The sequence below is a fragment of the Balaenoptera physalus genome (assembly GCF_965194825.1).
Source record: "Balaenoptera physalus genome assembly, chromosome: 8".
In the NCBI taxonomy this organism is placed as follows: Eukaryota; Metazoa; Chordata; class Mammalia; order Artiodactyla; family Balaenopteridae; genus Balaenoptera; species Balaenoptera physalus.
In genome coordinates, this window is record NC_138887.1 from 68,998,513 (window position 1) to 69,025,821 (window position 27,309).

A 27,309-nucleotide genomic window follows, 5' to 3' on the forward strand; every position below is an offset into this window, starting at 1 on the left:
TTTCTCCTGGATAGATTTCCGGGAGTGAAAATGCTGGGTCATATGGTAATTTAATATTCCACTTTTAAACAAGCTGTCAAGGGCTTCTCTGGTGGCGCACTGGTTAAGAATCCGCCTGCCAATGCAGGGGACATGGGTTCGAACCCTGGTCCGGGAAGATCCCACATGCTGCGGAGCAACTAAGCCCGTGAGCCACAACTACTGAGCCTGCACTCTAGAGCCTGCGAGCCACAACTACTGAAGCCCGTGCACCTAGAGCCAGTGTTCTGCAACAAGAGAAGCCACCACAATGAGAAGTCCGCTTGCCGCAACTAGAGAAAGCCCGCTCGCAGCAATGAAGACCCAATGCAGCCAAAAATAAAATAAATTTATTTTAAAAATAAATAAAAAATTAAAAAGCTGTCAACATGTTTTCCAAAGTGAGTATACCACTTGATATTCCCACTAGCAATGTATGAGGGTTCCAGTTACTCCACATTTTTGCAATACTTGGTATTATTTGTCTTTTCTATTACAGCCATTGGATTAGGTGTATAGTCACATCACACTGTGGTTTTAATTTTCATTTTCTTTATGACTAACAACTTTCAGCTTCATTTCATGGGCTAATCAGCCACTGGTATATCTTCTTTGGTGAAATATCTATTCAAATCATCCATTTAAAAAATTTGGGGGAGTTTTCTAATTATTGAGTTTTGGACCTATTTATATATATTTTATATATATATATTTTTTTAATTTATTTATTTATTTATTTATTTTTGGCTGTGTTGGATCTTCATTTCTGTGTGAGGGCTTTCTCTAGTTGCGGCAAGCGGGGGCCGCTCTTCATCGCGGTGCGCGGGCCTCTCACTGTCGCGGCCTCTCGTTGCAGAGCACAGGCTCCAGACGCGCAGGCTCAGTAGTTGTGGCTCACGGGCCCAGTTGCCCCGCGGCATGTGGGCTCTTCCCAGACCAGGGCTCGAACCCGTGTCCCCTGCATTGGCAGGCGGATTCTCAACCACTGCACCACCAGGGAAGCCCTATTTTATATATTTTGGAGATAAATCTTTTATCAGATATATTATTTGGAAATATTTTCTCCCAATTTGTGGCTGATCTGAAAATGTCTTTAGCCTTCATTTTTGAAGGACAGTTCTGTTGGATAGAGAATTTTTGGTTGACAGGTTGTTTTGTCTTGTTTTTGAACATTTTAAATATGTCATTACATTGCTTTCTTGCCTCCACTGGTCTGGATGGGAGATTAGATCTTAAACATATTTTTTTCTCCTGCATGTAATGAGTTATTTTACTCCTGTTGCTTTCAAGATTTTCTTTTTGTCTTTGTCTTCCTACAGTTGGACAATGATGGGTCTAGGTATGGGTCTCTATGTTTCTCCTAATTTTGGTTCATTTATCTTCTTGGATAACAGATTAATCATATTTTTCAATAACTTTAGTAAGTTTGGGCAATTATTTCTTCAAGTATGTTTTTGCTCCTTTCTCTATCCTCTCTTTCTGGTACTGTCAAATTCCTTTCTAATATACATGACCTATCAATTTTTTTTAATGAATATTAAAAAGTCTCCTTGGGCTTCCCTGGTGGCGCAGTGGTTGAGAATCCGCCTGCCAATGCAGGGGACACGGGTTCGAGCCCTGGTCCGGGAAGATCCCACATGCCGCGGAGCAACTAAGCCCGTGCGCCACAGCTACTGAGCCTGTGCTCTAGAGCCCGCGAGCCACAACTATTGAGCCTGTGTGCCACAACTAGTGAAGCCCCCGTACCTAGAGCCCACGCTCTGCAACAAGCGAAGCCACTGCAATGAGAAGCCCGCGCACCACAAGGAAGAGTAGCCCCTGCTCGCCGCAACTAGAGAAAGCCCACGTGCAGCAACGAAGACTTGATGCAGCCAAAAATAAAATTTAAAAATAATAGATAAATACTTTTTTTTTAAAAAGTCTCCTTGTTTACTATCATCCTTGAATGTTCTTTCAACATTCAGGAAATTTATCTTAAACTAGAGCTCAAAGGTAAATAACACTAAATCCTTTTGGTGGTAATGACAGTGGTCATGAATTAATTACTGTTTAAAGTTTGCCGTCTTTTGACTATTTCTAAGTCACTAGATAGAACATAGCTTAAGCAGCAAAACAGTATAACAGTTTCTCAAATACTGAGAAGTAACAAAGGTATACCAATGGATGGTATTTGTATAAAGCAACTGATAGTAGCTATGATAATTACTATCATGACAAGCAGTTGATATGTAGATTATGGATTCCCATCACTTTTTAAAAATTAGCCAAGAAATTTTGAAGGGAGGAAGGTATCACCTTTGAAACAAACTCTTCACTTAAAAGACCCCAGTTAAAACCCTAACTTAGCTGTTTCCTAGTAAACTGTGTAACACAGGATAATTTACTTATCTCTAGGCCTCAATTACCTCATCGGTAATATGGAGATACTAATATCTACATTTAACACAGGATTATTGTGGGAATTAAATGAGGTAGCATCTTTAAAATGTTATTAGCATGTTATTAGCATGACAGGTACCAAAAAAGTCTATAAAGATTTTTAGCCAGTTATAAATGCCTAGTTACATAGTTCTTCTAAATGTGTTTTAAATATAAATCTATCAGAGCTTAATTTATATTTCCAATAAAATACTTATGTTTTCAAATATAAGTTGAAAATTGTATTTCCAAATAAAATAAGACAAAATATAATATAAAATTTTTTACAAATTTAAAGCAGACAAGAAATGTTATTTCATTAAAAAAACTTTATCCTTTAAAATTAAAGACATGAAAAAGAAAATACATGATTTTATAGTTTTTAAAGTCACATTATCTGAGAGCTTGCAAATTTTTTGTTGATATCAATTGGCAGACACCCATCAAATTACTCAGACTTACAAAGAATAACAATTTTGGCAATTTACATAAGCTTACTTAGAATCAAAGTCTAGACTCGTAGATTTTTATCTTCCACTTAAAAAATTTTTGTCAATTGTTAAATGCTCTGAAGCAATTCATGTTAATTTTTTCAGTGACAGACAAAGGGTTATTATTAGAAGGTTTAAAAGAAATATTCTAAGCACAATAATGTGCATCACACTACAGCAGGTGTGGATGAGGAATACTGATGATACAATTATAGATCCTTTATCCAGGAAAAGATCCACGCTGGTACTATTATTTTAATCATGAAGATATAAGATCATATAGTCCAACCCCTCCATTTCAAAGAGAAAGAAACTAAAAACAAAATATGTTAAGTGACTTGCTCACCATCACATAGCTAGTTGCACAGTCTTCATCAAGACTCAGAATTTTGCTGTATGGTGCTTTCCCAACTTCACCTGTCTGCTTCTTAACAGCCGGAAAGTCTCTATATATAATTTTGATCGTACAGGTTTCTGTGTCAACAGTAATGCAGTATAGTAGAATAAAAAGTAAGGATTTGGAATTTATTCACTCATTCATTCACTTATTCATTCAACACATACTGAATGGCTAGCATGTGTCAGGGTACTAGGTAGAAGACCCAAGCTGAACTCCATACCTGCCACATAATTATTTGTGTGACTTTGGACAAAAATTTCTTTAGATCCCAGCTTCATAATTATTAACACGAAGATAGTAACATCAACCTTTCTCACAATGTTGAAAGATTAAATGAGATCATGTACTTGGAAGTGCCAAGTAAGGTCCCCAATTTACGTACAACTGGCCTATTATCTGTATTGCACACCATATGAACAATTGCCACATGAATGTCCAACCTCAAACTTAACATGTTGAGATTGAACTTACTATCTTTCCCTTCCTGTAACTGCTACCTTTCTTGTATCCTAAGACATTTCATCTACTTCCTTTCAAACCTTTCTTGTATCTCCTGACTCTTTATCAGTACCATCAAAAACCATGACAATATCATATAAAGATTTTACGTTAAAATAGAAAAGCTGGCCTCAGCACAGCTACTTAATTTCTCTAAGCTCCCATCAAAGACAGAACGAGTTTCAAAGCACCTGAACCTGAATTAAGCCATTAAGCACTCTAGCTCTATAAGATAAAATTCAAAGTCCATCTTTGGACATAAATCTAGGTAAGATTAGGGTTTCTTACAAGTGTTTCCACTTTAGGTGGAAATTATGTGTTAACATCTAAATTCCCAGGTAAGGTTAGAAGTGGCAAGCAGCCACTTGAAAACTACTTTACTATGCACAGTGCTTTCCTACTTTGAAATCTTCCTGCTATTGACGTTTTGTGAATGAGGAAATTGACCAAGCAGCAGAAAAAAGGCAAACTCAAATTAAACTGCTTCCTCTCAATTGAACAAGCCTTGCCACTCCCTCATCAATGTAAAAAGTGTAAAACTGAATATATCCCAAGCATCTACCACCCTCATCCTAAATATTTCAAGTTCTACCACTAGATACACAGAGGAGTTATTCTGCATGGATTTCTAGTATTAGTAATAGCAAAAGAGAGTGAGCAATGGTGCTAGGTTTTGCTTCCACACATAAATAGCAGAAAAATAAGACTTATGAAAGGCAAGAGAGGAATAAATAACCAAAACTGCCCAGAGTTTCTTTTTCTTACTATATGGTCATTTATCTCCATTAAAAATCACTCGGAAGTCAGATTTTATTAGGAAAAACGTAACATATTTTATTCAAAGGAAAATACAATGTCTTGTTGTGATCAGTTCCTTCAGGCCTCAATAATTCTTGTACCATTCATCTCCAGAGCATTCAGAACTCTGAGTTTAAAGACTCCTTGGGAAATCAAAACCATAATGCAGAGGTAGATGGTTCCTGAAGGCACAAACCAACTCCTGTGTTCTGCAAGTAGGGTTGCTGAGGCCCAACACCATTAGGTGATGTTACAGATTGAATTGTGTCTCCCAAAATGCATATGTTGAAGTCCTAACTCCAGCACCTCAGGACATGATGGTATTTGAAATAGAATTCTTTTCAGAGGTAATTAAGTGAGGTCATTAGAGTGGACCCTAATCCAATATAACTGGTGTCCTTATAAGAAAAGGAAATTTGGACAAAGGCACAGAGAGAAGATGATGTGAAGACACAGGGTGAAGACAGCCATCTATTAGCCAAGAAAGGCCTGAAACAAATCCTTCCTTCATGGCCATCAGAAGGGGGGCCCTGACACCTTGACCTTGGACTTCTAGCCTCCAGAACCATGAGATGCTGTTTGAGCCACTCAGTCTGTGGTACTGTGTTATGGCAGCCCTAGCAAACTAGCATGGTGATGAAAAACAAAGTCAGGATCAAAACCCAGCTTTCCAGACTCTAATATGAGGCTTTCCAACTTTGCAACACTGTCTTGCAACTTAGCTCTCTGTTTTCACTCAAAGTTATCTCCCATAAAAATCTTACCACTTGTTCAACTTGTTAAAGACCATGTTAATATATACTGTTTATGCTGGCTTCTTGTGAGCTACACTTCCACATCACAAAAAGACATTTTTGTATAGATGTCTCATGAACTCAAACACCAATGTGTAAAACCCTAATCAACTACTCCACGAAGTTAGTATGGACCCTGTTTTATAATCTAAGAAAGTCTAGGTCCAAGATTCAAGTCCTTGGACAAGTCATCTAACCTCTCTGAGCCTCAACTCCATATTAATCATACGAATTCTACAAACAATATCAATTCTACACCCCCCAAAAAAGAACCTTCAAAGGGCTAATGTGAAGGTTAAGTTGAATAATAGCCCTTTCAAACTGCAAAGTGTTAAAAGCAATTCTCCATGCAATCAAAAACTATTTCTCTCTCTGGCACCATTGTTTTTACTCATTCAAACTCAAAACCATTGATATTTCCCTCTCAAATTGCCTATAACTAATAATTCACCTAGGTCTGGCATTTCTTTCTCTACAACGTCATTTTTCGTCACTGCTTTCTAATAAATCCTCATGATTTCAAATCTGCACTGCTCTGAATGACTGATTTATCAGCTTCTAGCTTCCTCCTTATCTAATCTATATCACATCCTAATATCAGATTTATCCTCCTAATACACTCAGCTCAGAAGTCTTCAGAGGCTCTCTAACCCACAGAACCAGGTGCCACCTATAGAGCCCTGCATTCTACGACACAACGACACAACCGCAGCTCGGGGCCAGCTCCTAAGCTTATCTCGAGGTTTACCATGTGCCCAAGGGCCTTGCCTCATACCCAGCCAGTATGAACAGACAGATCATCAAAAACTTTAATATAACCCTACTTGCTTCTTCCCTTGAGCTTCCCACTGATGGACCCAACTGTCAAAGCTGCATCCTCTAATATCATTAGGAACTTCCTCTTAACCTTGAATCTGGGAAGGCACCATTAGCAAGGTTAGGCTGGTTAATTCTAGTGCACGCCCCACATGCTAAGAAGCATGCCTGCTGCCCAGTATCATTTTCCTTTTGCTTCTCTCTTGGCCCAGCAACTCTTTGCCCCTCTCCTACTCCTTAACATTCAGGGTCTACCATAATCAAATTCACAGCTCAGTGGGAACCCATTGCTCCCTCTCAGCCAGTGGTTTCCAATCCCATCAGACCAAATACAAGTATTTTATTCCTGGAATAAACCTCACTTGAGAGTGATATATTATCATTTTTATACATTACTGGATTCAAGAGGAAATGCCAGGTAGGCAGAAGGATATGTGAGAATGGAAACAAAGACAGGGTCTTAGCTAAAGAGAGGCATGTGTAGGTCATCATGTTATAGTTGCTATTTAACTCATGAATAAAATCACATGGGAAAGAGTGCTGATTAGAGAAAAGAAGGCCCCTTCCCTGTCCTAAAACTCCATAATATTTAGAAAAGGAGACAACACAAGAGAGAGAGAGAAAAGCTACCTACTTGGAAAATCTGGTGTTAGCTAAACAGGAATGATAGAAACCAAACTGAAGTGGTATGAAAAGGAGAATGAAAGGTGAGAAAGTGAAACAGAAAGTAGACTTCTTGGGAGTTCCCTGGAGGCCTAGTGGTTAGAATACCAGGCTTTCACTGCTGTGGCCCAGGTTCAATCCCTGGTCAGGGAAACAAATCAGACCAGTGACAGACTACATTTAGTTCATCAATATCTTAATACTATTGAAGTAAATCTCTGTTATGTATCTTGTTGTGGATCATCAGAAAAGTAACTGTGGTTCCTTCAATGCAAAAATAAACTGAAGTCTTATTTCAAGATTTGTATTTTTAAAAATGTAGTAGAGGTGAAGCTATTAATACTAAAATTTCTGAAAGTGAACTGAAAAGATCCCACTAATAAAAGAAGGTATTTTATTCTCTTGAAGTAGAGAAACTATGCAGGAAGTAATAAAGCAAAAGATAGAGCAATTTCATTTCATAAAAATTTAAAATTTATATGTAGCAAATAACTGTTAAAAAGACTTTTTAGAAAAATGACAGAATGGAAGAAAATATTACAACATACATGATGCTGATATATAAAGAGCATCTATAAATCAATAAGAAAAACCAACAGAAAATATATTAAAGAACAGGAACAAAAATCAAGAAAGAAGAAATACAAAAGACTAATAAGATAGCATAATCCCCTCATTTTTAAGAACTTTCCTTAAAAGTCATGAATATAGAGTAACTCTAGATTAATATGTGCGTGGAGCTCTGCAAACAAAATCAGACATGTAAGATTCCTCAGTTAGTGATAGTCTCACCATCAATGCACAGCAGTTTTTTTCTCCATACCTGAGTATATAGCAGGATAGTTTTATTTTATTTAACATGAATTGCTATGATCATAAGAGGTACTGATTTTTAAATTTCAGTTTACACGTTCCAATTAGAAATATAACCATGTAACTTAGAAACGCAGCATATTCAGAGGTGCATAATAGTTACAGCTATGGGCATCATGCAAACACAAAAGCAAAGATAACAAGAGAAAATGCCTACCTTCCCTGATAGCTGTGAAAGGTGTACCTTCTTCTTCTTGCAGCCTGATCACCTTCAGGGCTACCAACTTCCCATTTACCCTGGAGAAACAAAACAAAAGATGAGAAGCAAATCCGTGAAAATATGTTCCCGTTATGGTTCTAATTGTCTTCCTTACAATTTATATTTTATGCATTTTTGCATTGAAAAATGTCAGGACTCAATTATGCCACCACAACAAGATTAATTTCAGTAAGGCTGGGAATCCTGTATCATCATCATAAATATTCACACTTTAAATATTCACATTTTAAATATTCTCACTTGCATAGTCCAAGATTTAACTGAAGTTTTCTGTGATTCACTCTATGTTCTTTCCAAAATGAAACTAGTGCTTAACAAAAACACCATGTTCGATCAATTATTCACAGATTAATTAAAACTCAAGTCGTCAAAATAACACTCTCCCTTTGTTTCTCCAATAGCGTCTCTGTTTCTTTTGCTGAAATGTCTTCATCTTCAGTCTTAAGTTGAAGTCATTCAATCCCCAAGGACGAAAACCTGACAATCAATCTTCTTCCTTCTTTCTTCCCTCTTCTTTCTCTGTCTCTCTGTCTCTCTCTCAGCATCACCCATTCCTCCCTTTTTCACTATTTATTTTTACTAGAGCCTCCTAAAATTACATTAGTCTGATTGTGTTTTATAATGCAGTATATCATCAAAATAAAAGTTAAGAATATTTTACTATTCTTAACTTTTACAAAATTACACAAGACCCATCCAAAGCAGATGTTTCTTTTAGATACATTCTAAATGTGTATCAGCTCTAATTAAAAGTAAGATTACGCTAGGCAGATAACTTTTTATCCAATCTATTCTGTTAATAAAATAAAGACATGATTATCTATATTGGTCTTCTAGTTGACTGCTCTACTTTCTACCTTGACTAGGCTTACCAGCATACTTCCTTAATTAAAATAAGTAAAAGAAGCACAAAGCATTTAATGAAAAGTAAATCTCCCTGCCACACCCAGTTCCCACCCTCTGAGGTCACCACTTACCTCAGAGAGGTAACTTAGCTTAACATATATACTTAACACACACACACACACACACACACACACACAAATGGTAGTATGGCATACAGGGTACAGTGTATATTATTTTTATCACTCGATATATTTTGGTGACTGCCTCATAAATTCATGGAAAATTGTCTCTTGCTTTTGAAAGACCACAGGGTGTTCCTTTGTATGCGTGTAGTATGCTTAATTTAACGCCAGTCTTCTATTGATAAGCATTTAGCAGGTTCCCAATTTTTGGCCATAAAACAATGATATAATAACTATTCTTGGACATAATTTCATCCATGTAAAAATACATCTGTAAGACAAATTCCTAAAAGTAGAATGTGGATGGACCTAGAATCTGTCATACAGAGTGAAGTAAGTCAGAAAGAGAAAAACAAATACCGTATGCTAACACATATATATGGAATCTAAAAAAAAAAAATGATCATGAAGAACCTAGGGGCAGGACAGGAATAAAGACACAGACCTACTAGAGAATGGACTTGAGGAGACAAGGAGGGGGAAGGGTAAGCTGGGACAAAGTGAGAGAGTGGCATGTACATATATACACTACCAAATGTAAAATAGATAGCTAGTGGGAAGGAGCCACATAGCACAGGGAGATCAGCTCGGTGCTTTGTGACCCCCTAGAGGGGTGGGATAGGGAGGGTGGGAGGGAGACGCAAGAGGGAGGAGATATGGGGATATAGGTATATGTATAGCTGATTCACTTTGTTATAAAGCAGAAACTAACACACCATTGTAAAGCAATTATACTCCAATAAAGATGCTGAAATAAAAAAAAAAAAACCAAAGTAGGGTGTGGACAGCCAAAAAAAAAAAATGATAATAATGTGTATTTCTAAATTCTAACTCTGATGACACTGAGAAATTATCCTACGTACAGGTTGTATCAATTTATACAACCTACAGAAAACAGGAGCTCCTGTTTCCCCTTTACCAGTATATACTATGTTATCAACCATTGATTTTGCCAATCTGATAGGTGAAAAATGGTTTCTTACTGCAATTTAAATTGCAACCAAAAATCTTTAGAGGCTATGGAATCAGCAAAGGAGAGCTCGTGTGGCCCAGAGAATCCAGTGCCTGAGTCTGAAATAAAGAATTTGAATGTCTCTTTTTAAAGAACTGCATCCAATTGGTCTGTTTTCGATCAAAAAAAAAAAAAAAAACTGCCACAGGCACAAAGGTCAAGGGAATCCTCACAGCCCAACCATCCTAGTGGCATCCCTCATCAAAATGATTGTTGAACTATATTATTGGTTACAGTAGTCAAAGGACATCCAGTTATAACGCTCCACAATGTGCCGTCTCCTCAAGGTTAGGAGTCATGTTTATTTTCCCTTGTGTCTCTCAGCTGGGAGGACAGGCTTGCCGCTTTTCTGCTCTGCAACTCTCCTCTCCTGAGTACATCACCTTGATTTTCTTCTAATCCTGATTATCCTCTAGGTACCCAGGTGCAAGCAAAAAATTAATACTCACATGGGGTTCAACTGGTGAGTGTGCCTTGCGCTGGCCATTTTGCCCTTTATGACTAAGGGAGGCCTCTGGCAGGGCTTGGGGCTGGGATGCAGTCAGTACTCACATCTGCACAGACTTTCTCAGCCCAGCTGAGCTCGTCACTGGCTCCCTGAGGAGGCAGGAACTGATTCCAGGAACTGCTTGGAATTTTGCCTTCATTTATCAATATTCTCCCCTCACCCATAAAAAACACATACAAACTTCTTCCCACAAAGCTTTTCCCTTTCCCTTGAGATCGCTGGCTTGCATATACCATGAACTGAATTCTGGAATACAGGGAATTTGTGATTTTGGAAGGCTATCTGCTTAAAACACACTCTGAGACCATGAAGCTATGAGTCCCCTGCAATACACTGAAAGGAGAAGAGCCTTTAATTGAACCAGCACTCATGCTTTAAATGCAACTAGAGAAGGAACACCTTTAAGCAATCTCATAGGCTAGTGTGCATTATTTTTGTGCCGAAAAAAATTTTGAACATATTTACTATGATAAACTGCATAAAAGAATAAGATCCAGGTTAATGGGATCCTGATTCTGAAGCACAACTCTCCATGATTTAAAACCTCCAACTATCAATTTCTTATAGTTACGATAATCACAGCAGTTAAAGACATTGAGATTTTATGTATTACATCATATGAAACTAAAAAATTCCTTAAAATTTATACTAGACTATTAGCTCCAGGAGCAAAGAAACTCTTTTTCTGTTTTGTTAACTGTTACATGCCCAATGCCTAAAACTGTCTGGCACAGAGTAGACTCGCAAAATACTTTATTGAATGAATATTAATAATGTTAATGTACTGATATTTCTTTCCTCATGCCTACAAGTATCTCAAGAATAAAGTATAAAATTATTATTTTCAATAATTTCAAAAATATAAAATTTATAAAAAGATTTTGATATCTTCTTTCATGTTTATTTGTTTTCTTTTTTCAAATTAAAGGTTCAGTCTCTGTTTTTGATGATGCGTGAAGATATAGAAAGTTTTCATTTCCTTAAGATTTTAGAATTTATAGACTGCTTTGTTAATTAAACTTTTTCACCCAACAGACATGTTTCAAAACCCTCACTATCTTTAATAATCTGAGCCCAGACTAGTAACCAGTATTTCCCTCTTCTCCAACTGCTTCATTGGTTTCCCATTAAGAACCATATTGATTATCAAATAGCCTCTAACCTAAGAGTCACTGTGACTCTCTCTTTTCTTAATTAGTTTTTCTCTACATGTCTAGACACTCACCAACTACTGAATCCCTCAGTTCTAAAGTCTAGTAAAAACATAAGTCACTGGCTCCACTTTTGGAAAAGGTACCTTTTGAAAAAATAACATTACACATTTTCTAATGTTCTACCTTTGGGGCATATTTTTTTAACTTTAGTACGGACTGAAACACTTGAAATTCTAAGTGACGAACTCTAACAAAATGTCATTTTTTTAGAGATATCAAAAGAAGATACCTATTATTTTATGAAAAACAAAATAAACATGGTATCTAATAATTACCTTGTGTGGTTTAAACTATTTTATTAAGTATTCAAAACACATACTTCAAACATTGAAGTTCTTTAGAATAATTACAAAATTCAAATTGAATCAATAAATTAGAGCTGTTTACAGGAAAACATTGAAGATTTCTCTTTAACAAGTTTTATTAATTAAATCAAAGCCTAATGAATAGAAGGTAATCAAGACTTGATTGGCAATGGAAACATTAATTCAGGTAAATAATATAGCAAAAAAAATGCTTTCAGTTGTGTTAATATCACCACAGAACTTTCTATTGGAGATATTGCCAGGTTTGTGTCTAGGTATTCTAAGCTATCTAGGGAGCTGTTTTAATTTCAGAGATTCTTTACTATTTTCTAATTCTTCCAACCACTGCCTTTCCCAGTGTGTCCTCACTGTGAAGCTCACTTCAGACCCACGGACAAGTGACACTGCTTTAGTCTGCCTGTCACACAGGAACAGCTGTCAACCGCATCAGGAGGAAAAGCCAGCGGAACGTCCGAGCACAGAGCTATCCACGCACAGACATGGAGAGGCTAGCTGTCCTGGCAAAGCCACGCTAAAGTGGATCCAGCTTTCAAACCGGTCCTAACCACAGATCCAAATCTCTGCCAACTTCAGAAATTCTGTCCACAAATCTATGTGCCCTAAGTTTGTAAATAATAAAATGATCTTGTGTGGGTTACGCAAGATCGAGAAGTTTTGAATAAGGAGCACGGCCTATTCACTTTTTCATGCATTTGTTACTTTAACATTTTGTGAACCCTATAAAGGAAAACTCCCCACTTAGGGTAAATTTGCCAGGATCAAAAGACGATGCACAAAGAGAATTTCCTTACAGACAGTACTCAAAGGAAAGCCTAAAGGTTTTCTATCACATTAGTTACTTCAAATTCATAAGATAACTTAGTACAATAAAACAAAATAACAAATATTATCTAGGTCATCTTTGAAAATAGTGTTCATGTGCTTACACCTAGAAGAAATTATGTGTAGAGGACATAAAGGAAATTAAGGCAATACACCTAAAAGAAATTTAATATACTCTGGTAAATTTAATATATTCTGCCTCTCTCTTCCATTATGATTTTGTCTCAAGAGAAACTGCTATGGAAAATAATACTGAGTGCAGGGAGATACAATGCTTTTGTTTCCTTACTGTATTGGTTTAGAAGCAATAGAAGGAAATGTAGTTACTACTGAGGGAGTGACAATGGCAAGGCGGAGTACGTCAAGGACAATATTTTGAGCTGAACTTATAAATTTTTGGCAAAGTCATTAAAAACATTTTAAAGGTTTTACCATTAGTGCTTCTTTTATTAATTCCCTCTTAAGACACTGTTGGAACGCTGACTATACTGTCTCACATACACACTTCAAAAATTAAAAACAACTAAATATTCATGGCCTTGCTATTTCCACCTAAATTCAATTTATATTCAGGTGTAAATGAGAAATCATCTCAATACTATTTAACCTTTGATATTCTGAAATATTCTAGAAGTGTTGTCTACAATACTTTATTCTGGAAAAGTAAATTTAGAATTTCAAGGTAAGTTGTCAGTAATCACACCTCACCCTAATCTTTATCAAAATAATGCAGAGAGAAGAGGAAAAAGACTAATGCCATTTCTGTTAAATTAATTTCTTTAAAAAAAAAATCCGTAGATTTATAAGAGAATAGCATAATGGCTACTTATTAGGATGTGATTAATAATGCAAAATGTCTAATGATTTAATGCAGTGAGAAAAAGGGTGTGCTCAACCAACAATTATTATGAGTTTGTACATTTGACAAAATATTGATAATGATGTTTTATTAAATGCAAAAACTCATAATACTTTGAAACATAAAATTAGAGGAACATATATTGTTCATGGGAGAAAATAAAATAATTACATTTCAATAATTTAAAACTTGTACCTTTCCAAAAATAAAATCTGTCAATAAAGGATTTGAGAGTCGTATTACCTTAAAAGTAGAAGTAACCTCAGTGATCATTCAAGCTCCTGAACAGACAAAAAAATCCTGACTGGCTTGATTGTCTTTGTCCTCCCACTCCCTGGAACAAAGTAGCTCCTCAAAAGACTTTGGTGGAACTCAACCCCTCTAAAATACCCAAATTACTTAGTCCTTTTTTATGTTGAGCCAAAATCTGCTTCCTGTAACTTCTACTCTCTGATTCCAGTTCTGAGTCCACCAAGACTAAACGCTCTTCCACAAGACAGCCCTGCCCTTAATTAAGTTTTAATATCCTGCCTCCTAGTCAACAAATACTAATTGAGAGACTGTGATTTTGTGCTTGGGATAAAGAATAAACAACCCAGACATGGTCCCTGCACTTAAGTCTCACCGAGGAGACGGACGTAAAACATGTAACTACAAAGACGGCTGACATACACCAAAGGGAGACAGGAGGCGCTCGCTCTTCAAACAGGGGACAATTTAAGCATCAATAAACTAATACTTGTGATTGAAAGGAATTAAATATGTTTAAATCAATAAGTTTATAATGAGACTTTAAAAGAAACTCATGAGTCACATTTGGAGCGTACTACAGAACCATCTCATTAGTTCAAAAACTGTTAAAGAGAATATGTCAAGCATTTACCTTCCCTTTTCATATACTTTCGCATACACTGTACCTCAGTGTAAACAGATAGTTCATATGTGAAGTTTCTCTGCATAGATGCACTGCATGTAACAAATGAAGAGGGAATGACAGAATTTGAATATCACCATTAATGGTTGCTAAAGTCACAAAAAGAAGCTACCAGATATTATGTGCCCCCTGATGGAAGCACTCATCCCCCTCAATGGAATCAATCCAACTGGAATCTGACCACGTCCAAATCTAACTACTTATTTCAAGAAGATAAGGGAACAAGTTAAATAACACCATTGGGATATAATCAGAAAACTCCAGACTACAGGAAACCATAGGGAAATGAACCTGTTTCTTCAATAAATGAATTTCAAGAAAAAAAGGAGGGGAGAACCCATAGATTAAAAGAGAGAGATGAACTAACGGCAATTAATTGCAATGTATGGACCCGATTTTATCTTGATTCCAACAAAGTTTATTTTAACACTGACTATATATTTGATGATAAAGAAATCGTTAAATTTTTTACATGTGATAATGGCATTATGCTTAGGTGTTTTAAAATAGAGTCCTTATCTGTTAAAGAAAAAAATATACAATGAAATAATACAATGTTTGGGGTTTGTTTCAAAATAATTGGAAGGAATGAATACAGATGAAACAAGATTAAACACAGGTTGTCAGTGTTGGAAACTGATGGGGGTTTATCAAAACTCCATAAGAAGTTCTTTAAAAATTAAAAAACATACCCAATACAAATTGGGATAAATGTGATGAAGGAAAATCAGAGCATGCCATAAAAAAAGATAAAGAACCTATTTTAATGATACTAATGAACTTATCTACAAAACAGAAATAGACTCACAGACACAGAAGACAAACTTATGGTTACCAAAGGGGAAGCGGGGGTGGACAGGGATAAATTAGGAGGTTGGGTTTAACATACACACACTACTGTGTATAAAATAGATAAACAACAAGGACCTACTGTATAGCACAGGGAACTATATTCAATATCTTATAATAACCTATAATGGAAAAGAATCTGAAAAAGAATATATATATGTGTGTACAACTGAATAACTTTGCTGTACACCCGAAACATTGTAAGTCAACTATACTTCAATTAAAAAAAAAAGAAGAAGAAGAACCTATTTTAGATTAGACAGGGACGGATTCTCTGAAAACGTGACATTTAAGCTGAAACAAGAAATATAGAAGAGTAAGCAAAGAACATTCCAGGCAGATGGAACAACCTGTACAAAAGCCCAGGGGCAGAGAACACAATGTGTTAAACAAAACTATAAGAAAGAAAGAGCGGCTGGAGCTTGTTGGCCGGCAAGGGGTAGGACAGGGGGACGTGCAGAAAGGGACAGGAGAGCCAGATCATGGAGGTCCTTAAGGGCCACAGAAAGGACTGTTTTAAAAAAAAATCACCGGGGAATCTTAAGAAAGGGGATAATATGATTAAATTGTGTGTCTGCAGCTCCCTCACTATCGTGTAGAGAACAGCCTGAAGGCTCACAATAGTGGGAGCAGGGAGGGCGGTCAGGCAGCTACTACAGTGGTCCAGGGGAAAGATGGTGGTCACAAAGAACCAGGGTATTGGTAGGAGCAATGGGGAAAAGGAAAACAATATTCTGAAGACAGAATCAAGAGACTGTTAGGATAAACTGAATTGGGCATAGGGCAAGTGGTAAAGGAAGACTCCAAATGTCCTGACTTTAGTTTCTGCGTGGATGGAGGCACGTGTACTGACTCAAGGGAAACTAAAGAAGAAGAGATTTAGACAGAGAATAAAGAGTCCTATTTGGGAGGATCTTAGTCTAGACATAAAAGTCTAGGCTAGACATAAAAACTTGTGAGTCATTTGGAGGACTTCAAGGGAAGCAATAACTTCAAGAGAGAGCCAATTTTCTGTTAAAGCAGAAGTAAAGAAAACACTCAGAAGAAAGTCGAACATACGTAAGCATTTGTAAATCAGAAAACAGTATTCTAGATCTAGATCTAGATCTAGATCTAGACAACATAAAAAGAGCCTGAAGGACATGGGGAAGGGACAGAGTAGGAGATATAGTGAGAAATACGGGGGTGAGGTCTGAAAAATAATAAACCATCAGGGCGTTTTATACCATGCCTGTGGTAAACAGTGGTGTGAAGCAGAGGAGATTCCATCCTGACAGCCTCTTGGAAGCAGGTGGAGTAGGGACTGCTGTTTTGGCTGCCCTCTGCGTGCATCAGGCAAGGCCTGGAGCTGGGACCAGCCTCTGTGGCTGCACAGGAAACCAAGGTACAGGTTCTCACCCCTGACTACATTTTTAAATCAACTGGAAAGCTTTAAAACATACCAATGCCTGGCTCCACCCCTGATTTAGTTGGTGCGGTGTGGGGTCCTAGCGTCCATATTTTTTTAAAACATGCTGGGTGACTATAAAGTGTCACCAGGGTTGAGAACCACTGTGTTAAATAAGCCTTCAGGTTCTGACATCACCTGCTCGTTGTCTTTCTTCCTTTGCCTGGTCTCTCCAACACTGAAGTCTCCTTTTTCTCGGTAAACATTCAAAATTTTTCAACTATGTTGAGTGCCCTCACAGTCCTAGTTGCAAGCTTTTGGTAAGTCGGGGCTGATTAACCCCTTTTGAAATGTGCTTGCCAAGGTGTACACGCTACCAGATGTGGTCTGATAAGTGCTGAGCGGACTGGGAGACTACCCTGCCCCATTCCAGAAACTCGACTGGTACTCATTTGGCCTCAGCCTGTATTCGGCTGTGATCAGCACAAAACAATATTAACTCATGGATCTTGCCAACAATTAAAACCCCTCAGTTCTCTTCACGGGCCCCGCAATCACACCATCTCTAACTTGCCCTAGGCCTAATAATTCACTTTTTAAACATAATTTCAGGAGCTTGACTTATTCCGAAATAAGATTCCAACTTGTCAGTAACAACCAACTGCTCATACCTCTCCTGTCTAAATTCCAATCTTGTTTTTGACAAGCACTGGTTGCCCATCCTTCTGTGTGTCCTTATCTGAGGTAGAATGGAAACACTGAACAGGACGAGGTCCAGGGCAGTGCTCTTGGACACCACACTCTTGACACACACCTCATCCACCTTTGGGGGACCTGGCTTCATTGATTGTCTTCTCTTTCTCTCTCTTTTCCCCCCTCCCTCCTTCCCTTTTCACTTTCAAACTCTCTAATCCAGCCCTTCCTCTCCATGGCCCTCTGTCCCAAACCACTGCACTGACCTTCTGCCTCTACTGTTGGACTGTGCTGGAAAATCTGCATCTGGCACACAGTTAGGGCTCCATGGTGAACAAATGAGTCAACCCTTTACCATGTAAGAGAGGTACTAGAAACCCTACCACTCTTACCAACCTGTTTTAAATCCACCACCAGAAACAGCGTATCACTCAACTGTCTATGGCTCTCTTACCTACCAGAACATAATCAGAACATTTACCCATGTTTGAAAAACAAGCAGATACCCAGCATCTACAGTGTTGCAGTCCACTAGCTTAACAATCTCATCAGAAAGAGGAATTAAGGTTATTTAGGTATGACATAATTTTTTTATGAACTCCTAGATCATTATTTTTCTTCCTATTTTGATTTACTCAGAAATAATCTGAGTGATAATCTGTCCTAAAATTCTCCACTGGAGGAGGGGAAATGAGAAAGGCATGCAGGGAGGAAGCCACACCATTTCCATCTTCTTCTGTGAACATTTGGACATCTCAAGGCTGCTAATGCCTCTCCAGTTTTTCATAGTTCCTCAAAGATGACTAACAATGATGGGACAATCTCAACTCCCAATTTCTTTAAAAGTCTGTGAAACAGTCATCTCAGGTCTTAAATCAGAATTCATTAGAAAACCATAGTGCTGTCAGACTTCCTAAGACATTTGATAATTTAATTCACTCCTATGTTTGCTTTGCACTTCAGTGCTTAAAGCAAACTCTCCTTGGTAGCAATGATGTAAGCAAAACAGAAGGTAATTTGCACTTGTTTCTACCCCGATAGCATCTTTTGTGTGTAAACTTGGACCTAAGCTTTTCCTGAGCTACTGATGCTTCCTCTCCTTCCCTCACTCAGCTGGATTGTACTGTGGTTATCTGGTCCGATATTTGTTTGCATTTGAGAGACTTTTATCATCCATGTTCATACATTAACCTTCCAGAGTTTTAGGGCAAGGGGTTGTACACGTCTCGGTATTCTTCTGGAATACCTCCAGTTACAAGGAACCATTCTGGGGAGAGCAAAAAGTCACATGCATACAGCCCTTGAGGAGCTTACCAGCCAAAGAAGAAATAAGACAGTATCAAACAACTAAAATGCATAATAAACAAAGGTAAGTTTCTTTAAAAAAAAAAAAAAGATAAGCAAAGTTATCAAAGACAAAGAATGGAAGAATTGTTAACTTATCAAGAAAAGGCAGAAAGCATGGAAAAGATGCCCAGGACACCCATAGATGTAAAGGTGGTTGGTTATACTACCCCTAAAATTACTAGAGAAGAGCCGTATTTATTAGATGAGATGGGAGGGTTTCATAAAAAGTAAGTAAAATGTAGTTTATTATGAGAAGTTTTTAGAGATTGATTTTTCACACATAGTGAGATTTGAAGCTTCCTGTATTAATTAGTTCTATAAGTTTTCATCTGTAACATACAATTCATATCCCTAAACATACATCTCTATACACTCATATGCACTGAAAACTAGGAATTAAGGGATAGTGTGAAGGTAAAGAAAAAGAAGAAGTAGGAGAGTTTTTTTGTGTTGTTTTTCTCTAGTCTCATTTTCAAGCACACTTGTGTGGGGAAACATATTACTGAGGTCTTTGGAAAGGCTGCATTTTATATTTCTAGAGAAATCAAATTGTCTACTTCTGAGGTCAAGTTGCCACTTCAAATAGATTTTAATCTTCAGTAGCTTTTTTTTCCCATAGAAAATGCTTCAAAAAAGCAGAAAAGAAATGGATATACTTCTTGATGATATTATCATTTTTCCTATCTTGGATTACCTATTATTTTCTGGCTAATTCTTACATGCTATATCTTATACTACCCCCAAAAATAAAAATAGTTCACAATTTTCTTTTTTAAAAGTCTAACTGCAGCACCACAATCACAGTGAGTCATTACATGAGCTGGGATTAAAGAAAAGAGGGTGAAGTCCGATGCTCAACATTATAGCATTTCAAGCTTCCTGGTTCAAAGGTATGTTTTAAGCATGATGTTTCCATTTCTCTAGCAGAGTTGTAAATGTTCCCCTTCCTCTAGTAGAGACATACATATTCAGCATCATAAGAGAGAGGTCAAGCTTCCATTTTCAGGAAAAAAGCATCTCCAAATAAGTTAAATGAGATGCACCAAAAAGCATGTCACTGATTCACCAAAAGACTTTGAAAAGTCCCCAAATACTCACTGCCAAGTAATGTTAACCACAGAGACCTTGCATTTTCCATTCAAACACAGCCTCACAATATCAAGTGAAGTTCGGAACAGCAGGATAAAACAAAGCAGCCCAGGAGAGCCATTAAGGCAGGGGTATTCAGAGTTCAAACCATTCTCAACCCATTCTCCCATTCTAATAAAGATGCATGCACGCACACACACACACACACACACACACACACACACCACCTCCAGTTTATGTTACAAACAGGACAGCAAGCTAGTGTTTTCTTTCTCAAGTTCAAACAAGCTCACTCTTTCCTTTTAAGGAAAATGGCCCCAGGACTTCTTTATTTCATAAAATCTCATAACTCTTGTATTTTGATTTATTGGTGAAAGCAACCTTGCCAGCCAAGCAATAGAGGCCTGAATGAGGAGACAGTATATGGGGCTGAGAGCCACGGTGGGGGGGGGGGGGGGGGCGGGCAGAGGGGGGGTGGCCGGCAGGACCTATGGGGCACAGTTCCTCTGAGTTGGCCTGGCTGGAATTCAGTCTTCTGGGCGTGCTGCAACCCAGTGACAGGAAACAACCACTCAAATCATCTCCAGGATAGACATTCTAGCAGATTTTACTCTATGAACCCAGATATATAATCTTACACTCAGAAAAACTGAGACCCGTGATAATCAAATGTGTAGTTGAAGAAAGAACTTCATATGTCCTGACTACAAATCTCTACTCCCAAGGGCCATATGTCAAAGTCTCTTCTCATACTTAAAGGGCCTGATGAGAGCATTCCTAAACATTTTCCCCAATCATTACATAGTTAACGTTTGTTAAGCATCTATTAATAGCACTGTAACAGATGCTGAAGAATAAGTTATATACATATAAGAATATGTTACATACATATGAGGAGGTAAAGGAGATATCAAGCAAGGCAGTAACTGAATTAGGAAAAAGAAGAAAAAAAATATTCTGACATTTGTTAAAACAGTAAGATTTTATTCAAGACTATTGCAACAGTGGAGAGAGATACAGGGCTCAACTCTGAATACCACAAGAACAAGTGGGGATTTATAGCCAAGGAGGAGGTTAGGGGATCATTGGTGAATGGAAAATTACGAAGAAGAGACATCACAGGTAGGGAATTCTTGCTAAACTCACCTAACAAGATTCCTGCTGCAGACAGGCCAGAGCCATCAGATATCAAGGATGGGGGGATTTTCTCTAAATTGACTTAGCAGGATTCTTGCTAAAACTGGGTTATGCAAGCCTGGCAAGGACAGGGGTGGGGGGGTGGTGGAGGTGAGGCAAAGTCAGGGCCTAGTCAAGAAGAGGGCTTAGAGGAGTATAACTGAAGTTTATTCAAAGAGAGTATCTTGTCAGAAGCCAGGAAAGTTTCATAATATGAGTGGGTTGAAGATGGGATAGGATGTGGACATGTAGAAAGGGGAGGCAAGCTACTTACATAGAGGGATCTATCATAAACAGAGGTGCAGAAGGGGTGGGGGGAGGCACATTTAAAGTACAGAGAGTAGAAACTAGGGAAGCAGTAGGACATAAGGAAAGAAAAGTAGACTCGAGAGGGATTTTGATGCCAGGTCCACTACAAAATTGATCCAATAAAGTAATTAGATATTTGATCTTGTTAGACACCAGTACTTTCATTACCTGCCTACATTTTTTTTAGGGTAGAGCTTTGAATGAAGCAAAAGCTAATAGGTCAACAACGTTCTTTTGAAGCTAAACATACATTTTTATTCCTAACCAACAAAGGTAAATTAACTGAGCTTATAAGTCTACTAACTATACCTCCATGATATAAGCAGATTAAAGCAGACTATAAAATGAATTTATTTATAAATATAAATTAAAACACACTAAAAATTAATAAATTTCCAGGATTTACATATTATAGTTACATATACATATATAACTATAAAATATTTGGTGGCAAATCTTTACTGTAATGACAAAGAAAGCTGAATACACAATTTGTTAAATCCAACTATGCTACTTCCAGGGCTTTCCAAGCAATAACATGTGTGTTTATCACATCAAACAGGACATTAGCATCCTTTTTTCTGCAGAGCAATTTGTTTTGCTAGGTTTAGGGGTACAAAGTAAGGAAAACTGACAAGGTCTTAAAAGGCTATTCAGTAATGCTAAGGCTCGGCCACCAAATCTAGTTCCAAGAAATCTAATTTCTACTCAGTGAGATGACATAATTTAGCCACTTTGGGGAGAAACCATGTTTTATGGCTTTCGTGGAATCTGGCTTCAATAATACTGCATGCATGAATGAATGAAGTCAACTATCTCAAACAAGGACTAAACAAGTAACAGCTAGATATAGGACAGATTACATCAGCTCTCCCTGATAGAACAATTTCTGTAACTAAGAAATCCCCAAACTCAGCTATCCTAAATGTCTCTCCTTTGTGTATCAATCTTCTCAGTCCTTATAGAAAGCCTTCTGAAATGATTTTCATTTAAGTTCAAGGTGAGTGTTAGAGGGTAAAGTCCCTGACTTCAGGGGAAACATACACTCAAAAGCAATTAAATATTTGCAGGGTTTTCCCCTAAAATGAGGGATGAATGCACCTGCCATGACTCTTTTCCAACTGAAGCAGATGGGAAATCATCAGTAGTCATCCAATTGAGGAACTCTTCCATAACAGCACCTTATTTACAAATCCTAGCCCAGAACATAAAAGAGACTTTAGCTAGTGTAACATGTTACCTTAAAGTGAGTTTAAAAAATAGTATATCTGCAAATTGGGTAAATTAATACATATACCTAAATCTTTCTGTCAAAGATCTGCAGATATTTGTTCACTTAGTAACTGTCTATCATTTTCCTCTTTTCTAAGATTTATATTCTTTTCTTGTTTAAAAAAATAGAGTGTAGCTATATAAAAAAATGCAAGTAAAATGGACCCCAGAAAACTAATGTCCTGTGTCCATGGTAGATAAACAACTTGGTCTGGTTATAACACATAGGATTGCCTTTCCTTTTTTCTTTATTTTTAAATACTCAAATATTTAAAGAAAAATTTTTTCTTCTTTTTAACCATGATCTTAAAAATCCAGACCGCTAATTAGTCAGCTGGACTCAGTTTATGAACTTCAGAAAGTGAGAGAACATGATTAATCATGTATCAGATAAGCATTCAATCATTATGCTCATAGCTTAACTCATCTTGAGTGACTAAGGAGAAAATATGACCAAATTATATGAGACTTGAAAAAACAGGGAGATTTACTCATTTTGGATATATGGAATGACTCCAACTCTGAAGTACAGTAAGAAAGTGACAGATGAGGAGACATCCAAGTCTTCAGTGCAGCATGTTACTACTCAGGGGTATAAACTTACACCCATCTTTCAACCTGTCAACTCGACTTTCTCTAACTTTCAAAGACAATCTCTGCTACCTCTTTGTATTTTCTTTTTCATATATACACACATATATGAATATCTGTATATTCATATGCTATGTGAATATATATAATACAAGGGAAAGGTTTTGAAAAGTAGAAAGGGAAATAAAACTATACAGGCTGATTATTAAGTAGCTACCGACATTGTCTCTACATAGAAATCTGGCCATGTCAGCTTCAATAATTGCATTTGTGATGAACCATCAACCACATAACCATACTTATTAGACAAAATAACCTTAACTACAGTTGTTCTCTTCAGGTCTTATTAATTAAACAAGGCTTTTTAACAGATGGGTCAACAGTAAATTAGCTCAGGTCATGTCAACCATCACAAAAATCATTTAAAATTAATGAAGTCACCTGAAAGTTTGTGTGAGTAAATACATACAAACAATATAAAGGTACCTGCTTAGATACAAATCCATAAGGAAGTGACTAAATATAAGAACAAGGACCATGAAAATTTGACAAGACTTTCAAAGGACGTAACAGGTAGAGAGAATCATTTTCTCCTCTTAATTCAACGTTGAATGCTTAACTACATGTACAACTGGTGCTGGGAGTATACTTTGGATGGGGGCTCAAGGGTACCGAGTTTCTGATTTACTCAAAAACCTATTTGAAAGCATTTTATTTTGTTAAGGTGCAATTCTTACTATAATATTAGTTTCTCCATTATTTATGAGAAGGATAAAAGGGTTGTAAAGGTACTGGCAGATCAAGAGTTACATTTGCCATATGAATAGAATAAAAAAAGCAGTAAGAGAAAGAGAAATGGGTGCCATCAAATCTTGGGCTGAGGTCCGCAATGAAAAGGTAGCAATGGCAACAGTGTTGTTTCATTAGCTACCTAGGACCCTGGAAAGAATCTAGAAAAGAGTGGATATATCTGTATGTATAACTGATTCACTTTGCTGAAAGTAACACAACATTGTAAATCAACTATACTCCAATAAATTTTTTTTTAATTAAAAAAAAAAGTAGCAGTGGAATGGAAACCTTGTGCAAAATAAATTTATCCAATAGAAAAGGGAAGCGGAGCAGTGAGTGTTCTATTTCATGCAGGCACCTCCTACATGGAAAGCCACAAATCACTTGGATGAAATAAGGGGAAAAATAACTATGATGTCACTGTGAAGTTGCTTAGAATAGTGGAGAATACAAATGATAAATAACTAAAGAGAAATTACAATACTGGCACAGAGGAAAGATATGAGAATCACAGGGGAAAAAATGGCTATATACCCCTAGAGTTTATCATTAACAAAGGGGTAGAGTAAGCATAGATTTTAAGAAAGCAGATTTTAACATTTTTCCCCCCCAAAAATAAAGGGAGATAAAAATTAAGAACTCAGCTCTGGAGTTGCACTGCCTGTATCTAAATCCTGGCTCTGACCCTTAGCTGTGTGATTGTGGGCAAGTTACTCAAACTTTATGGGCCTCAGTTTCTACATCTGTAAAATGAGGGAAATAATCTCATCCCAAAGCTTTTCTAGAACTGTTAAAAGAAACAAAGGAAAAAGTAATAGGTGACATTCATTTAACACGTGAGACACGGTTCTAAGTGCTCCAAAGGTATTCGTTCATAGATATTCTTCACAGCTGTGTGAAACCAATTCCATTATCAGCCCTATTTTAATAGGTGAGAAAATTGAGCTTAACCCAGTGTTCAATAAATATCAGCTTTATTTCATGACCCTAATTACCAAGAGAAAGCACCAAGAGAGACAGAAGATTCACATAAATAGACGTTATTTTAAAATTACAACTAGTATCAATGAAGAACCAAGAGGAGAAACCAATGTGCTACACAGAAAGTTTAATGGTGTATTTGAAGTTTTAAAGAACACCAGTAAAAAGAGAAGAGATATTTAAGAAGGATAATGTCCTCGTAGGACTAAGTCCTAAATGAGATGAAGCTGGCAAGAAAAACAATTCAGATTTATATATTACCAGAACAAGACAGGGGAAGACCAATTATCAGGGACATATGAATAAAGATCAAGTGACAGAGAAAGGAGAGCTCCTCAAATGTCTTCATCCAGAATATATTTCAAGTGTTTTCTTAATCATTTTCTCTCTCCCTAAAAAGAGAGAGTAAAAACTGACTCCCTTGTTATAATCCATATACGTACTCAATTCCCTCCCATTTAGTTTAAAGCCAAAACAACAAAAACACTTTTGCCCTTTCTTCTTGTTCTCCTTTCCTCCCCTGCCTCACTCCTCAAAAGAATAGCTTGCATTTCAGCCTCCATTTTTTTCCCTTTCTCTCTTGACCCAAAGCAATAAGGTCTCCATCCCCACCAGTTCCCTGCACGTACTTAAGAAAAACCTTCCTAATTGCAAATTTAATGGGTCCTGTTCAGGACTCATCTGATTTGCCTTTGCTGAATATCTGACACCATCATCTGCATTTTCAGCAACTCTCTTCCTTCCTTGGTGCTTGGCTGGTTTTCTTGCGCTCTCTCTAGGCAATCCCTCTCATACTCTTTGGTTCTTCCTTTGTCCAACCCTAACTGTTGGTGTTCTATTATTTCATCTCTTCTATTTCACTCAGAGATGAGATATATTCTATTTTAATTTAATCATCCTCCGTGCTTTACTTTGGGCAGCGTCCCAGGTGCACTCAACTCTCCAGAGCTTAACATTGAAAGTTTCCCAGGACATAAAGTGGGAAAAAAAAAGTGTCACTGTTTAACCTAGTCCATTGCCTTCCCATTAGGAATTCAGCTTCCTCTGGGATCCCCAACAGGCCTCGTTTGTAACGTTTATTTAGTTTCCCAGTATCTCTTCTTTCTCCTAAGAGGTTTAATCAGACACACAACAAAAGCCATTGGTTCCTTTTCTGCTTCCTCAGGGGCTTTTTTGTCTGTCGGTACCTGTGCTGCACGCTAAGCTGCTTCAGAATTCACTCTCTTGTCTCACCCATCAGGCCAACTAGGAATGACGTCTATCTTACTCTCAGTTGAGTTACAACAGGGCTTTCGACTGTTAACCAAAGTTCCTAGTGTTTATAATTTTCCCTTGGCTCAGTGAGTGCTGGTGGATCTGCAGGATCATTGATTTAAATCCCTGAAGACAGATAGTTAAAAACACAGCAATCCCAAGTAGACCATTTTGAACTAGAGACAGAACTATCTTTTAAATTTTCAAAGAATTTGTTTATACAGGGAAATATATGTTTCCTTGAACCATAGAAGGAAGGGAGCACATATTTGCTTGGAATCAACCATTAAGCGTGAAAACTGTCTCATGCCTGAGATCTTTAAAATAATTTCCTGTCTATTTGTTGAGCTCAGATATTTTTCTGAATAAAAGCCACTGAGCGTGTATTATCTTTCCCATTTTCAGACTTTAGTGACAAAGGAAGATATCTCTCTCCAGTTCATTATGATGGGGCAACAAACAAGAGCCTGAAGTTGAACTTCGGGGACAACCCAAACATACTTAGGGAAAGAATCAGATCAAACCCCAGTCCTTTTTTCCAAAGACTTCCTTTTTGATCCTGGCCTACCAGATTTCATATTCCTTAAAAATCACCCCAAATCAACAGTGTCTACAATCCAATTTTGCACTTGATTAACCTATGCAATTTGGAGTCCTGAATTATCAAGTACGTGCCATCTCTCCATTATTATAATTGCTCCTAATGGTATAGTATACTCCTTTTGCATCTATCAGTGCTAAATAGACTGCAAGCATTTGACTAAAATTCATTGACACTACAACCCATTAGCTTTGGGCTCTAAAAGCTCCTGATTTCACCCAAGCCCCAGCTTACTCATTAATTCATGTTTCAAATTTCTAATATTTCTGCTAACTT

The 27,309-nt window shown here is 37.3% G+C and overlaps 1 protein-coding gene across 4 annotated transcripts in view; it reads right to left on the reverse strand.

Moving 5' to 3' along the window:
* CDK14 (cyclin dependent kinase 14) overlaps window positions 1–27,309 on the reverse strand; it is a 563,146-nt gene that overhangs the window by 359,654 nt on the left and 176,183 nt on the right. For all 4 annotated transcript variants that reach the window (XM_082471983.1, XM_082471984.1, XM_082471986.1 and 1 more), the window contains one exon: window positions 7,927–8,006. In XM_082471983.1, the coding sequence (XP_082328109.1) occupies window positions 7,927–8,006 (80 nt within the window). The remainder of the gene's footprint in view (window positions 1–7,926; window positions 8,007–27,309) is intronic.